This window comes from Hyperolius riggenbachi, chromosome 7 (assembly GCF_040937935.1).
Source record: "Hyperolius riggenbachi isolate aHypRig1 chromosome 7, aHypRig1.pri, whole genome shotgun sequence".
In the NCBI taxonomy this organism is placed as follows: Eukaryota; Metazoa; Chordata; class Amphibia; order Anura; family Hyperoliidae; genus Hyperolius; species Hyperolius riggenbachi.
This window is the reverse complement of record NC_090652.1, coordinates 158,628,531-158,645,699: the sequence shown is the minus strand read 5'-3', so window position 1 is coordinate 158,645,699 and position 17,169 is coordinate 158,628,531. Positions and strand designations below refer to the sequence as shown.

At 46.9% G+C, this 17,169-nt stretch overlaps 1 protein-coding gene across 1 annotated transcript in view; it reads left to right on the top strand.

Moving 5' to 3' along the window:
- PDILT (protein disulfide isomerase like, testis expressed) overlaps positions 1-16,597 on the top strand; it is a 102,717-nt gene extending 86,120 nt beyond the window's left edge. The window contains exon 11 of the mRNA XM_068246862.1: positions 16,160-16,597. Coding sequence (XP_068102963.1) covers positions 16,160-16,225 — 66 coding nt within the window. The 3' untranslated portion in view covers positions 16,226-16,597. The remainder of the gene's footprint in view (positions 1-16,159) is intronic.
- The last annotated feature ends 572 nt before the right edge of the window (positions 16,598-17,169 follow it).

Below are 17,169 nucleotides of genomic sequence, written 5' to 3'. Positions count from 1 at the left end.
AACCCCCTCCCCCGCCTGCCGAAATCCATTGTGGCAATGCCCGTACAGATTCCTGGGTAGTGCAGTTCTGTGTTGACTGCGTACTACTGAGAGAGAAGATCCCCAGGCATGCGTGGACAGGACTAAAAGAGCCGTTCAGGTCCTATAGTCATACAGAGCAGACAGAAACACTGTGGGCGCCGGCAGTGACAGGAGGAATTGCCTCAGGAGAGAGAATGTTATGTGACGCTGGCTGCTCTGTTTGTGCAGGTAAGTTATCAATTGTTGCAGCCAATCAGACACCCATATGTGATGGTATTGCTATAGCAAATGGATGGCCAGTGAAATACATACAGAAATAGTCAGCCACAGCTGCAGCCTTATATGACATAAATACATTGCACTTGGATGAAATGCTATGTTAAAATTATGAATGAAGTCTGTTAAAGTGGACCCAAATTAAAAATACAAGATTTCAGAAATAAAATCTATTTTCTAACTTATAATAATAAATAGCAGCCCTTTTTCAGCTGCATGATGACAAATATAAAATATTTTACATTTATTGGAGGAACCCCTCCCTTCCTTTCATATTGTCGGGACAGAATCCGGCAGACTGGTGGAGTAGGTGGTGTCCGGCAATGGAGGAATTGCTAATGGCTACCACCTGTATAACCCTAGTTATGAAAAGAGAAGGGTGAAAAGCATGCACTGAAATGCTCATAGGCTTGAAAGAGTGTTTATTTATCTTTGTATGTGTCAGAGTGGTGCAACAAAATATTTTTAATTAAAAAAATGTTTGGTTTGGGTCCGCTTTAAACTGACCCACAAACAATAACAAAGCAGTTAACCACAAACTGGTCCTTATGTAACTTTCTAAGCAGCAATTAATAATTGTGTTATCTGCTAAGGTGCCCATACATCTAGGCTATTGTTTCAATTACAATGCAATACTTTGTCTAAAGTGTGTAAAAGAGGAGTCAATAAGAACATTGTTCATTGAAATATTTCATAGTCTGTGACTTGCTAGCAATTTCTGGGGATCTTCTCAAACACCTCTAACTGCACTTCAAGCAGTCTGACTCATTTCCTGTTGCTAGTAGACGTCTGACCATGTTGCTGTTTGCCTCTAGAGGACCATTCTCTTTGAGCTCTTCCACTCAGCTCCATCTCTAATTTAAAGGAACTCTATCGAACCATGTGTTCTAAAAGGACAATGTACAAATAATGTCTAAGTAACTGTGTAAACATTTTCCTACTTTTCTTTTTAAATATCAAAGGCAAAAGCTTTAATTCATTGTGTGTAGATTTTAGCTACGTTTGAAATGTCTCATTTCCAGAGGTATGAATCTGTAAGAATCTCTGCAACCTGACATGCTAAGAACAGTGTAATATTGAAGAAGATTACTTGACAGGCTTTTGTTTTTATATATCAGGTTTCACACACACAATCACAGATGTTTAAGTTGCAAATAAGATACATTTCCTCTGCTCTCTGTGAGAGATAGCTCTGTCTGTCTCCGACTGAGCTCTCTGCACACATAGAGTTAATGATGCACTGTGAAGGGAATGCCCCCCCCCCCTCCCCTCATGGCTGAGTCTGCCATCAGAATTTCAGCAGACTGCTGTCAGAAAAGTGTGAAAGGGATTAGATAACAGTAAACAGAGAGATAAGGAGTCAGATGTATACACCAACACTTAGCAGCACTTCCCAAACATTTCATATCTCAATTGAAAAAAAAACACGTCAATCGATAGTGTCCCTTTAATTTGGCCAGAGCTCGCAGAATTCTGGCATAGTTGGTTAGGTCAGTCCCATAAAATTAAAATAAGCCTCTTTTATATATTATCATTTATATTAAATTTTCAAAATAAGCATAAACATCCATGATAAAAAAAGACATAATAAAGGATCATACATAAAGGGATAATTAAACAACTTGCAATGCGCGTATATGTTATGGCCAGAACCTGAAGTGTGGCCACTTCGGGTTCTGGCCGGCCAATGCGCGAAGTGGCCGCAGCGCAGCGGCCAATGTTAGAAATGGAATGTTACGCCGTCTCGCTGCGGCCAAATTGATGACAACTTGCTTTATGTAATGAAATATAGCCGGCGGCAATGTAATAGATGAAGCCGCCGGCTTTCGCACTGCCTCCTCATCTACATTGTCACTCTCGCCGCTCCCCCCGCCTCCTCTATTTATCCGCTCCCTGCCTGCGTCCCTTCCCTCCAATCAGCAGGGAGGGAAGGGATGCAGGCGGGAAGCGGCGACATAGAGGAGGCGGGCGGAGCGGCGAGAGAGACAGGGTAGATGTAAACTGCCGGCTAGCGATGTCGCTAGCACGGCTGTGTGATTTATAGGGGATAGCAGAGCGCAGGGGGGGCCTGGAAGGAAACAGTATAGCAACAGAGGCTGGGCATTATATGCAGACCCAGCCTCTGTGTGCTAATAGGATTCTTAAAACCCACCTCGGGTTCTCTTTAACCACTTAAGGATTGCAGTCTTAAAACCCCTTAAGGACCAGACACTTTTTTTCCATTCAGACCACTGCAGCTTTAACGGTTTATTGCTCAGTCATACAACCTACCACCTAAATGAATTTTACCTCCTTTTCTTGTCACTAATACAGCTTTCTTTTGGTGCTATTTGATTGCTGCTGTGATTTTTAGTTTTTATTATATTCATCAAAAAAGACATGAATTTTGTCAAAAAAATGATTTTTTTTTAACTTTCTGTGCTGACATTTTTCAAATAAAGTAACATTTCTATATATATTTTTGTCCACATTTATTGTGTCTTTGATAAAAAAAATCCAATAAGTGTATATTTATTGGTTTGGGTAAAAGTTATAGCGTTTACACACTATGGTGCAAAAAGTGAATTTTCTCATTTTGAAGCATCTTTGACTTTTCTGAGCACCTGTCATGTTTCATGAGGTGCTAGAATTCCAGGATAGTATAAATACCCCCCAAATGACCCCATTTTGGAAATAAGACATCCCAAAGTATTCACTAAGAGACATGGGGCTTGATTTACTAAGCGGTGCTAACCTACTTAGCACGTCTAAAGTCTTTAGGCGTGCTAACCAGGGTGCTAAGTAGGTTAGCACCGGTTTTCTCAATCAGATCTCACATTCTCATCTCATTTCAACTGAGTTGAGACGTGCTAAAGGCCAGTGCTAAAGTTAGCACCGTTTTGTAAATCGAGCCCATGGTGAGTTCATAGAAGATTTTATTTTTGTCACAAGTTAGCAGAAAACGACACTTTGTGACAAAAAAAAAAAGTTTCCATTTCTGCTAACTTGTGACAAAAAAATGAAATCTGCCACGGACTCACCATGCCCCTCTCTGAATACTTTGGGGTGTCTACTTTCCAAAATGGGGTCATTTGTGGAGTGTGTTTACTGTCCTGGCATTTTTGGGGGTGCTAAATTGTAAGCACCCCTGTAAAGCCTAAAGGTGCTCATAGGACTTTGGGCCCCTTAGCGCACCTAGGCTGCAAAAAAGTGTCACACATGTGGTATCGCCGTACTCAGGAGAAATAGTATAATGTGTTTTGGGGTGTAATGTCCTATGAGTACCTTTAGGATTTCACAGGTCATTTTGAGGCATTTGATTTCCAGACTACTCCCCACGGTTTAGGGCCCCTAAAATGCCATGGCAGTTTAGGAACCCCACAAGTGACCCCATTTTAGAAAGACAACACCCCAAGGTATTCTGTTAGGAGCATGGTGAGTTCATGGAAGATTTTATTTTTTTGTCACAAGTTAGCGGAAATTGATTTTTATTGGTTTTTCCATGTTTTTTCAAGTGTCATTTTCCACTAATTTGTGACAAAAAATAAAATCTTCTATAAACTCATCATACACCTAATGGAATACCTTGGGGTGTCTTCTTTCTAAAATGGGGTCTCTTGTGGGTTTCCTATACTGCCCTGGCATTTTAGGGGCCCAAAACCGCAAATAGTAGTCTGGAAACCAAATGCCTCAAAATGACTGTTCAGGGGTATAAGCATCTGCAAATTTTGATGACAGGTAGTCTATGAGGGGCCGAATTTTGTGGAACCGGTCATAAGCAGAGTGGCCTCTTAGATGACAGGATGTATTGGCACTGAAGTGCAGGAAGCGCAGGATGTTCGTGACCTGGACATGGCAGCAGAGAACATGAGCATTGTGATGTATTGGGTGCGTAGACCAATAAGACCGCAATACATTCTTTTTGACTAGACCCATGTTAACCACATAACGACCGCCCCCAGCCGATGGGCGGCGGCAAAGTCTGGGCCCAAACGACCGCAATACGCCCATCGGCGGGGGCGGCTGCGGGAGTGGCTATGCGGCGATCGCGTCATTCGTGACGCGATCAGCCGCCGGGGACTGGCTCCGCCCCCCGTTCGCCGTAACCCGCCGGCCGTTCGGAAGCGCCGGCGGGTTACTGGCATCCGGATCGCCGCTGCAACAGTGTATAATAGGCTTTGTAATGTATACAAAGCCTATTATACTGGCTGCCTCCTGCCCTGGTGGTCCCAGTGTCCGAGGGACCACCAGGGCAGGCTGCAGCCACCCTAGTCTGCACCCAAGCACACTGATTTCCCCCCCCCCTGCCCCCTGATCGCCCACAGCACCCCTCAGACCCCCCCCTGCCCACCCCCCAGACCACTGTTTGCACCCAGTCACCCTCCTAATCACCCATCAATCACTCCCTGTCACTATCTGTCAACGCTATTTTTTTTTTAAGTCCCTAATCTGCCCCCTACTCCCTCCTGATCACCCCCCCACCCCTCAGATTCTCCCCAGACCCCCCCCAGACCCCCCCCCCCGTGTACTGTATGCATCTATCCCCCCTGATCACCTGTCAATCACCTGTCAATCACCTGTCAATCACCTGTCAATCACCCGTCAATCACCCCCTGTCACTGCCACCCATCAATCAGCCCCTGATCTGCCCCTTGCGGGCAATCTGATCACCCCCCCACACCAATAGATCGCCCGCAGATCCGACATCAGATCACCTCCCAAATCCATTGTTTACATCTATTCTCTCCTCTAAACACCCACTAATTACCCATCAATCACCCCCTATCACCACCTGTCACTGTTACCCATCAGATTAGACCCTAATCTGCCCCTTGCGGGCACCCAATCACCTGCCCACACGCTCAGATTGCCCTCAGACCCCCCCCTTATCAATTCGCCCGTGCAATATTTACATCTGTTCTCCCCTGTAATAACCCACTGATTACCTGTCAATCACCCATCAATCACCCCCTGTCACTGCCACCCATCAATCACCCCCTGTCACTGCCACCCATCAATCAGCCCCTAACCTGCCCCTTGCGGGCAATCTGATCACCCACCCACACCAATAGATCGCCCGCAGATCCGACATCAGATCACCTCCCAAATCCATTGTTTACATCTATTCTCTCCTCTAAACACCCACTAATTACCCATCAATCACCCCCTATCACCACCTGTCACTGTTACCCATCAGATTAGACCCTAATCTGCCCCTTGCGGGCACCCAATCACCTGCCCACACGCTCAGATTGCCCTCAGACCCCCCCCTTATCAATTCGCCCGTGCAATATTTACATCTGTTCTCCCCTGTAATAACCCACTGATTACCTGTCAATCACCCATCAATCACCCCCTGTCACTGCCACCCATCAATCACCCCCTGTCACTGCCACCCATCAATCAGCCCCTAACCTGCCCCTTGCGGGCAATCTGATCACCCACCCACACCAATAGATCGCCCGCAGATCCGACATCAGATCACCTCCCAAATCCATTGTTTACATCTATTCTCTCCTCTAAACACCCACTAATTACCCATCAATCACCCCCTATCACCACCTGTCACTGTTACCCATCAGATTAGACCCTAATCTGCCCCTTGCGGGCACCCAATCACCCGCCCACACCTCAGAACGCCCTCAGACCCCAGCCCTGATCACCTCGCCAGTGCATTGCTTGCATCTATTTCCCCCCTCTAATCACACCTTGAGACACCCATCAATCACCTCCTGTCACCCCCTAGCACACCTACCCATCAGATCAGGCCCTAATTTGCCCCGTGTGGGCTCCTGATCACTCGGCCAAACCCTCAGATCCCCCTCAGACCCCCTTCCGATCACCTCCCCAGTGCATTGATTGCATCTATTTTCCCCTCTAACCGCCCCCTGAGACACCCATCAATCACCTCCTGTCACCCCCCTAGCACTCCTATCCATCAGATCAGGCCCAATACATCCTGTCATCTAAGAGGCCACCCTGCTTATGACCGATTCCACAAAATTTGCCCCCTCATAGACCACCTGTCATCAAAATTTGCAGATGCTTATACCCCTGAACAGTCATTTTGAGAAATTTGGTTTCCAGACTACTCACAGTTTTGGGCCCGTAAAATGCCAGGGCAGTATAGGAACCCCACAAGTGACCCCATTTTAGAAAGAAGACACCCCAAGGTATTCTGTTAGGTGTATGATGAGTTCATAGAATATTTTATTTTTTGTCAAAAGTTAGCGGAAATTGGATTGTTATTGTTTTTTTCACAAAGTGTCATTTTTCACTAACTTGTGAGAAAAAATAAAATCTTCTATGAACTCACCATACCCCTAACGGAATACCTTGGGGTGTCTTCTTTCTAAAATGGGGTCACTTGTGGGGTTCCTATACTGCCCTGGCATTTTAGGGGCCCTAAACCGTGAGGAGTAGTCTAGAAAACAAATGCCTCAAAATGACCTGTGAATAGGACGTTGGGCCCCTTAGCGCACCTAGGCTGCAAAAAAGTGTCACACATGTGGTATCGCCATACTCAGGAGAAGTAGTATAATGTGTTTTGTGGTGTATTTTTACACATACCCATGCTGGGTGGGAGAAATCTCTCTGTAAATGGACAATTGTGTGTAAAAAAAATCAAAAATGTGTCATTTACAGAGATATTTCTCCCACCCAGCATGGTTATATGTAAAAATACACCACAAAACACATTATACTACTTCTTCTGAGTACGGCGATACCACATGTGTGACACTTTTTTGCAGCCTAACTGTGCTAAGGGGCCCAAAGTCCAATGAGTACCTTTAGGATTTCACAGGTCATTTTGAGACATTTGGGTTCAAGACTACTCCTCACGGTTTAGGGCCCCTAAAATGCCAGGGCAGTATAGGAACCCCACAAGTGACCCCATTTTAGAAAGAAGACACCCCAAGGTATTCTTTTAGGTGTATGATGAGTTCATAGAAGATTTTATTTTTTGTCACAAGTTAGCGGAAATTGATATGTATTGTTTTTTTTTTCACAAAGTGTCATTTTCCGCTAACTTGTGACAAAAAAAAAATCTTCTATGAACTCACCATACTCCTAACAGAATACCTTGGGGTGTCTTCTTTCTAAAATGGGGTCACTTGTGGGGTTCCTATACTGCCCTGGCATTTTAGGGGCCCTAAACCGTGAGGAGTAGTCTAGAATCCAAATGCCTCAAAATGACCTGTGAATAGGACGTTAGGCCCCTTAGCGCACCTAGGTTGCAAAAAAGTGTCACACATGTGGTATCGCCGTACTCAGAAGAAGTAGTATAATGTGTTTTGGGGTGTATTTTTATACATACCCATGCTGGGTGGGAGAAATCTCTCTGTAAATGGACAATTGTGTGTAAAAAAAATCAAATAATTGTCATTTACAGAGATATTTCTCCCACCCAGCATGGGTATGTGTAAAAATACACCCCAAAACACATTATACTACTTCTCCTGAGTACGGCGGTACCACATGTGTGGCACTTTTTTGCACCCTAAGTGCGCTAAGGGGCCCAAAGTCCAATGAGTACCTTTAGGATTTCACAGGTCATTTTGCCACATTTGGTTTCAAGACTACTCCTCACGGTTTAGGGCCCCTAAAATGCCAGGGCAGTATAGGAACCCCACAAATGACTCCATTTTAGAAAGAAGACACCCCAAGGTATTCCGTTAGGAGAATGGCGAGTTCATAGAAGATTTTATTTTTTGTCACAAGTTAGCGGAAAATGACACTTTGTGAAAAAAAACAATTACAATCAATTTCCGCTAACTTGTGACAAAAAAAAAAAATCTTCTATGAACTCACCATACATCTAACGGAATACCTTGGGGTGTCTTCTTTCTAAAATGGGGTAATTTGTGGGGTTCCTATACTGTCCTGGCATTTTAGGGGCCCTAAACCGTGAGGAGTAGTCTTGAAACGAAATTTCTCAAAATGACCTGTGAAATCCTAAAGGTACTCATTGGACTTTGGGCCCCTTAGCGCAGTTAGGGTGCAAAAAAGTGCCACACATGTGGTATCGCCGTACTCAGGAGAAGTAGTATAATGTGTTTTGGGGTGTATTTTTCCACATACCCATGCTGAGTGGGAGAAATATCTCTATAAATAGACAATTGTGTGTAAAAAAAATAAAAAAATTGTCATTTACGGAGATATTTCTCCCACCCAGCATGTGTATGTGTAAAAATACACCCCAAAACACATTATACTACTTTTCCTGAGTACGGCAATACCACATGTGTGGCACTTTTTTGCGGCCTAACTGCGCTAAGGGGCCCAAAGTCCAATGAGCATCTTTAGGCTTTACAGGGGTGCTTACAATTAGGCACCCCCCAAATGCCAGGACAGTAAACACACCCCACAAATGACCCCATTCTGGAAAGTAGACACTTCAAGGTATTCAGAGAGGAGCATAGTGAGTCCGTGGCAGATTTCATTTTTTTTTGTCGCAAGTTAGAAGAAATGGAAACTTTTTTTTTTTTTTTTTTTTGTCACAAACTGTCATTTTCCGCTAACTTGTGACAAAAAATAAAATCTTCTATGAACTCACCATGCCTCTCACTGAATACTTTGGGATGTCTTCTTTCCAAAATGGGGTCATTTGGGGGGTATTTGTACTATCCTGGAATTTTAGCCCCTCATGAAACATGACAGGTGCGCAGAAAAGTCAGAGATGCTTGAAAATGGGAAAATTCACTTTTGGCACCATAGTTTGTAAACGCTATAACTTTTACCCAATCCAATAAATATACACTGAATGTTTTTTTTTTTATCAAAGACATGTAGCAGAATAACTTTCGCGCTCAAATGTATAGGAAATTTTACTTTATTTGAAAAATGTCAGCACAGAAAGTTAAAAAAGTCATTTTTTTGACAAAATTCATGTCTTTTTTGATGAATATAATAAAAAGTAAAACTCGCAGCAGCAATCAAATAGCATCAAAAGAAAGCTGTATTAGTGACAAGAAAAGGAGGTAAAATTCATTTAGGTGGTAGGTTTTATGACCGAGCAATAAACCGTGAAAGCTGCAGTGGTCTGAATGGAGAAAAAGGCTCTGGTCCTTAAGGGGCGAAAAGACTGTGGTCCCGAAGTGGTTAAGGAGAAGGCCCCAAAAAATGTTACGTCGGAAACTTGGAGTGGTTTACACCGAAAAGGCTGGGCATGGTAGCTTCTTGGATTGGCGGTTGCGTATTGTGTGGCATAATGGTTGGTCTCAGCCACAATTAAGTCGTAGAGACCAGCAGTGATCAGAAAAAAAAAATCTGTCACTGCGGTGGGGCGGGTGAGGGTTTGGCTGGGTGATCAGAAGCCTGCAGGGGTAGATTAGGGCCTGATCTGATGGATAGGAGTCAGGGGCGTAACTAGAAATCACTGGGCCCCCCTGCGAATATTTGGATGGGGCCCCCCCCATAGGTGCCAAATAATCGTAATGAGGCAGCGTTTCACTGTAAATTAATTGTAAAGTGGGCAGCATTTTACCAGACAATCGTAATGTGGGCCAGAAAATCGTAATGTGGGCCTTTCGAAAATCATAATGTGGGCAGAGTTCACCAGAAAATCGTAATGTGGGCACCAGTCACCAGAAAATAGTAACGTGAGCAGCAGTCACCAGAAAATTGTAACGTGGGCAGCATTCACCAGACAATCGTAATGTGGGCAGCGTTCACCAGAATATCGTAATGTGGGACAGAAAATCGTAATGTGGGCAGAGTTCACCAGAAAATTGTAACATGGACAGCATTCACCAGACAATCGTAACTTGGGCAGTGTTCACCAGAAAATCGTAATGTGGGCCAGAAAATCGCAATGTGGGCAGCAGTCACCAGAAAATCGCCATGTGGGCAGCAGTCACCAGAAAATTGCAATGTGGGCATCAGTCACCAGAAAATCCTAATGTGGGCAGCAGTCACCAGAATATCGTAATGTGGGCAGCAGTCACCAGAAAATCCTAATGTGGGCAGCAGTCAGTCACCAGAATGTCGTAATGTGGGCAGCAGACACCAGAAAATCCTAATGTGGGCAGCAGTCACCAGAAAATCCTTATGTGGGCAGCAGTCACCAGAAAATCGCAATGTGGGCAGCAGTCACCAGAAAATCGCAATGTGGGCAGCAGTCACCAGAAAATCGCAATGTGGGCAGCAGTCACCAGAAAATCCTAATGTGGGCAGCATACACCAGAAAATCGTAATGTGGGCAGCAGACACCAGAAAATCGCAATGTGGGCAGCAGACACCTGAAAATCGCAATGTGGGCAGCAGACACCTGAAAATCGTAATGTGGGCAGCAGACACCTGAAAATCGTAATGTGGGCAGCAGACACCTGAAAATCGTAATGAGGGCAGCAGACACCTGAAAATCGCAATGTGGGCAGCAGTCACCAGAAAATCCTAATGTGGGCAGCATACACCAGAAAATCGTAATGTGGGCAGCAGACACCAGAAAATCGCAATGTGGGCAGCAGACACCTGAAAATCGCAATGTGGGCAGCAGACACCTGAAAATTGCAATGTGGGCATCAGTCACCAGAAAATCCTAATGTGGGCAGCAGTCACCAGAATATCGTAATGTGGGCAGCAGTCACCAGAAAATCCTAATGTGGGCAGCAGTCAGTCACCAGAATGTCATAATGTGGGCAGCAGACACCAGAAAATCCTAATGTGGGCAGCAGACACCAGAAAATCGCAATGTGGGCAGCAGACACCTGAAAATCGCAATGTGGGCAGCAGACACCTGAAAATCGTAATGTGGGCAGCAGACACCCGAAAATCGTAATGTGGGCAGCAGACACCTGAAAATCGTAATGAGGGCAGCAGACACCTGAAAATCGCAATGTGGGCAGCAGTCACCAGAAAATCCTAATGTGGGCAGCAGACACCAGAAAATCGTAATGTGGGCAGCAGACACCAGAAAATCGCAATGTGGGCAGCAGACACCTGAAAATCGCAATGTGGGCAGCAGACACCTGAAAATCGTAATGTGGGCAGCAGACACCTGAAAACCGTAATGTGGGCAGCAGACACCTGAAAATCGTAATGAGGGCAGCAGACACCTGAAAATCGTAATGTGGGCAGCAGACACCAGAAAATCGTAATGTGGGCAGCAGACACCAGAAAATCATAATGTGGGCAGTAGACACCAGAAAATCGCAATGTGGGCAGCAGTGACCAGAAAATCGCAATGTGGGCAGCAGTGACCAGAAAATCGTAATGTGGGCAGCAGACACCAGAAAATCGCAATGTGGGCAGCAGTGACCAGAAAATCGTAATGTGGGCAGCAGACACCAGAAAATCGCAATGTGGGCAGCAGTCACCAGAATATCGTAATGTGGGCAGCAGACACCAGAAAATCGCAATGTGGGCAGCAGACACCAGAAAATCGTAATGTGGGCAGCAGACACCTGAAAATCGTAATGTGGGCAGCAGACACCTGAAAATCGTAATGTAGGCAGCAGACACCTGAAAATCGTAATGTGGGCAGCAGACACCTGAAAATCACAATGTAGGCAGCAGACACTAGAAAAAAAAATGCACCTGTGAAAAAAAAACAATTCACTTACCTGACAGAAGTCTTCTCCTCTCCCGGCATCTGGCTCGCAGCTCCCCGAGTCCTCCTGCAGCACATCTCCCGCGCTGACAGGCAGAGTGCAGGGCTACGGCAAGATGGCTGCCGAAGCCCTGTACTAGAGACACAAATAGTCTCCAGTGCAGGGCTTCTTCGGCGGCCATCTTGCCGTAGCCCTGCTCTGCCTGCCGGAGACTATGCAGGCTGCCAGAGCGGGGCTGCGGGGAATGAACTGGCGCAGCATCTATTAGACGCTGCGGCCAGTTGAGCACCTTGCTGGGGGGTCCAGAGCAGCGCTCCCCCCACGCACAGTGAGCGGGCCCCAGAGCAGCCCCGGGCGGCAGGGCCCCCCTGCGGCTGAGAGAGTCGCATCCCCGGTAGGTACGCCGGTGGTGACAGCCTTTCCTCCTCCGGGCCCCTGACTTGCTAGGGGCCCCCCTGCAATTGCAGGGGCTGCAGGGTCTATTCCTACGCCCCTGATAGGAGTGCTAGGGGATGACAGGAGGTGATTGATGGGTGTCTCAGGGGGTGATTAGAGGGGAGAATACATGCAATCAATGCACTGGGGAGGTGATCGGAAGGGAGTTTGAGGAGGCCGAGTGATCAAGAGTCCACACGGGGCAAATTATTGCCTGATCAGATGGGTAGGTGTGCTAGTGGGTGACAGGAGGTGATTGATGGGTGTCTCAGGGTGTGATTAGAGGGGGGAATACATGCAAGCAATGCACTGGGGAGGTGATCAGGGGGGGTCTGAGGGAGATCTGAGGGTGTGGGCGAGTAATCGGGTACCCGCAACGGGCAGATTAGGGTCTGATCTGATGGGTAGCAGTGACAGGTGGTGACGGGGTGATTGATGGGTGATCAGTGGGTGATTAGAGGGGAGAGCAGATGTAAATAATGCACTGGGGAGGTGATCAGGGGGGGTTTAACGGCGATCTGAGGGTGTGGGCGGGTGTTTGGGTGCCTGCAAGGGACAGATTAGGGTCTGATCTGATGGGTAGCAGTGACTGGGAGTGACGGGGTGATTGATAGGTGATCAGGGTGTGATTAGAGGGGATAATAGAGGCAAGCAATGCACTGGCGAGGTGATCAGGGGGGGGGTCTGAGTGTGATCTGAGGGTGCTGGCGGGTGATTGGGTGCCCGCAAGGGGCAGATGAGGGTCTGATCTGATGGGTATAATGGGTAGCAGTGACAGGGGGTGATTACAGAGGAGAACAGATGTAAATAATGGACTGGGGAGGTGATCAGGAGGGGGGTCTGAGGGTGATCTAAGGGTGTGGGCGGATAATTGGGTGCCCGCAAGGGGCAGATGAGGGTCTGATCTGATGGGTAGCAGTGACAGGGGGTGATTGATGGGTGATCAGTGGGTGATTAGGGGGGAAAACAGATGTAAACAATGCACTTGGGAGGTGATCTGAGGGCGGGTCTGCGGGTGATCTGAGGGTGTGGGCGGGTGATCAGGTGCCCGCAAGGGTCAGGTTAGGGTTTGATCTGATGGGTGGCAGTGACAGGTGGTGACAGGGGGAGATTGATGGGTGATTGACAGGTGATCAGTGGGTGATTATAGGGGAGAATAGATGTATACAGTACACGGGGGGGGGGGGGGGGGGGTCTGGGGAGGATCTGAGGGTTTTGGGGGGGTGATCAGCAGCCCCCAGAGGGCAGTTTAGGACCTAATCTAAAACATAGCTTTGACAGATAGTGACAGGGGGTGATTGATTGGTGATTAGGGGGGTGGTTAGGTGTAAACAGTGGTCTGAGGGGGTGATCGGGGGGGGGGGGGGGATCTGAGGGGTGCTTTGGGCAATCAGGGGGCGGGGGGCAGAATCAGTGTGCTGGTGTGTTTACTAGGGGGGCAGCCTGTATAATACACTTTGTATAAATTACAAAGTGTATTATACACTTTGTTTGCGGCAGATCGGGGATTAACAACCCGCCGGCGCTTCTAAACAGCCGGCGGGTTGATGTCGCGGGTGGGCGGAGCCTAATGCCGGCAGATGCGCGCATCCCTGCATGTGATCCCCGGCTAATTAGTCCACCAGGTGCCGCCGCCAATCGGCGTTACGTGGTCCTGGGGGTGCCACTTTGCTGACGCCCTGCGGCAGAACAAGTAATGTATGCCCCAAAAATAGGCTAGGAAAGTTCCACAATTTTCAGGATTTTGCTTCCTGGTAGAAGCAGAGCTGTGCGCAGTAGCTTTGCCTCTGCTCCAGTCAATCTCCGCCGATCTCCGCCTCTCCCCACCCCTCTCAGTCTTCTTTCACTGAGAGGGGCGGGCGGTGGAGGTAGACTGGATAAGAGGCAGAGCTACAGCGCACAGCTCTGCCTTTCTCGGGCAGCAAAACCTGTGACTTGAGAAGTCGTAGAAATTTGCCAGGCTATTTCAGGGGCATAAATCACTCGTTCTGCTGTGGGAATGCGGTGAATCAGCTTGGAATTTAATGCTGAAGATGGCTGGATATGAAACTAAGGTAAAAAAAAGACACTTCTGTGTCTCTTTAAATCAGGGGTCTCAAACTCAATTTACCTGGGGGCCGCAGTAGGCAAAGTCAGGATGAGGCTGGGCCGCATAAGGAATTTCACAATCGCGGTGCATTGCCGCCTCAGCCCGCCCCTCTCACTCTTCCTTCACAGAGAGGGGCGGGGAGAGGCGGCGATCCGTGCGGCGATTGACGTCAGGAGCGGCAGAGCTGAAGCTGACAGCTCTGCCCCTTCCAGGAAATGCCGGCGGATTGCCCCCCGGGCGATTTGGGGGCTCTGCAGCCCTCGTTTAGCGGCAGGGATGCGGCGGATTACTTGGGAGCACTGAAGCGAACTATAAGGAAGCTTTTGCCGGCGAGGGCCACAAATTATTGTATCGAGGGCCGCAAATGGCCCGCGGGCCGCGAGTTTGAGACTCCTGCTTTAAATCAATCCAAACATATATCTGTAGACAAGGACTGATGCTTGTTGTCATTGCAACATGTATATCCAAGTATCTCTTTGTGACCTTGGAAGTATATAATTAGTCTAATAAAATGTTGCAGTCTGAACAGTATATACACTGGTTGGTCCTCTTTTTTTCTTATGCAGAACTCTGATGGGCTGTCTCATATATAGTAGTATGAATCTTTTACCCCTGCTCTCTTTTTCTTTTTCCATGATCTCCGGACGGAGTGTGGATGGGAGCGGTGACAGGGAAAGATCTTGAAGTGTGGTAAAAGATTCATGCTACTATATTTGAGAGTTGAACAGCGCGTCAGAGTTCTGCATATGTCTTGAGGAGGATGAATTGGGACAGCTAGTGCTGGTACCTGCTTTAAAACCATACCTATACACTAATAACTTTTTTGTTAGTCTATTGTTTCCCTAGAAATGAGGCCTGCAAACATGGGGGAATTTTCACTAAACAGCGGTAAGCAGAATAACGTGTGTAAAGTCTTACTGCATAATAAGTAGAGCAGAATGTATTACATCACATGCAATAAATTTCCTTTACTTATTGTGCACAGGGCCGGCCCTAGACTTTTTGCCGCCTGAGGAAGAATTAGAAAAAAAATCGCCGCTCCCCCCCCCCCCAGCCTTGGTTGGGGGGGGGGGGGGCGCTGAGCTGGAGGGGTAGCGGGCAGAAAGGGGGTATTGGGCCTAGCGGTGGGGAGGGGGGGTCGGACCCCCCTCCCCTCACCTGGGTCCCCCGATCTGCGCTCTTCCTCCAGCATTAAGTGCCAGCGTGCATATGATTAAGAGGCAACAGGCGGGGGAATCACTCACCTCTTCCGCGTTCCATCGTGCGCTCCACTGACGTCACTTCCTGCAACGCCGTCCACTCACAATACAGTGGGCGGCGTTGCCGGAAGTGACGTCAGTGGAGCACACGATGGAACGCGGAAGAGGTGAGTGATTCCCCCGCCCGTTGCCTCTTAATCAAATGCACGCTGGTACTCAACGCTGGAGAAGGAGCGCAGATCGGGGGACCCAGGCGAGGGAGGGGGGGGTCCGACCCCCCTCCCCACCGCTAGGCCCAATACCCCCTTTCTGCCAGCTACCCCTCCAGCTCGGCGGGCGGCCCCCAGCATCAATGGACAGGCGGGTGCCGACCCCCAGATCTGCCCCCTGAGGCAAATGTTTCACCCCGCCTCATGAGCGGGCCGGCCCTGATTGTGCATAAGACTTTACGAACAATATTTTGCTTACCACAGTTTAGTGAACATATCCCATTGTCATTTTTCTGTTATAATGCATAACAGCCTATCTATCTAAACAACAGATGGAAATAATGTTTTCTTTTACACCTGCCTGAAAATAACTCCTAACACCTTGATCTTTTTTTGTAGGAGCATTCTGATTCAAGAGAGTCACACAGTGAGGAAGATGTAAAGAAGCATAAGCAGGAGCTGTAGAAGCCATCTTGTTTCCTGAAGACCTCAGTTTTTCCCCACCAAATTAAAACCAGTGCACATAATAATAAACACACACCAATTGTTTATCTTTTATCTACAGATACAGTGGGGAACAAAAGTATTGAGCATGTCCACATTTCTCTCAGTAAATGTATTTCTAATGGGGCTAGTGACATGAAATTTACATTAGATGCCTGCGCCAAATGATTTTATTTCAGTAATTTTATGCAGGAAGTGGATCCCATATTTCATATAACATATTTTTTAGACCATAAGACAATCCTGACCATAAGACACACCTAAGTTTAGAGGACAGAAACCTGGTAAAAATATATACTAAACCTGGTGTGTCCATGGTGCAGGGGCATCTTGAGAAGCTTGGCCCGCTAAGCTGTCTCCCCCTCTTAAAGGACACCTGAGCCAAAAATAAACAAATGAAATAAACAATTGTATCTATCTTCCTTCTCCTAAAAATGACTTTTTAACATATTCCACAGTTTTATTTTATGTTTAAATCTACTTTTTAAGTTTTAACTGTTTTATTGTTTTTGCTCAATAACACATTCATTGAAGTATGCCAGAGCTAAAAATCTATGAACTATTGACCCTTTTTATCTCTTTCCTGCTCTCAGAAGCCATTTTCTGCTAGGAAAGTGTTTTATAGTTGGAATTTCTAATCAGTGAGGGTCACACTGTAGTTACTTCCTGTCAGAGTCAGGACTGAGTCAGCCACTTACATAACTGATATTTAACTGTTTCAGGGAGAAAAATAAAAAACGGAACACAGCATAGTTATTTGTGTGCTCAGCACTGTACATACACATGTCTATCTCATCATGTCACATGTCACCTCGGGTATCCTTTAAGCTATCAAAATTAAAATTCGTCTTTCCATACATTAAGACTTGCGATTGTTTTGGAATTGCTACAGTTTTCCAAACTAC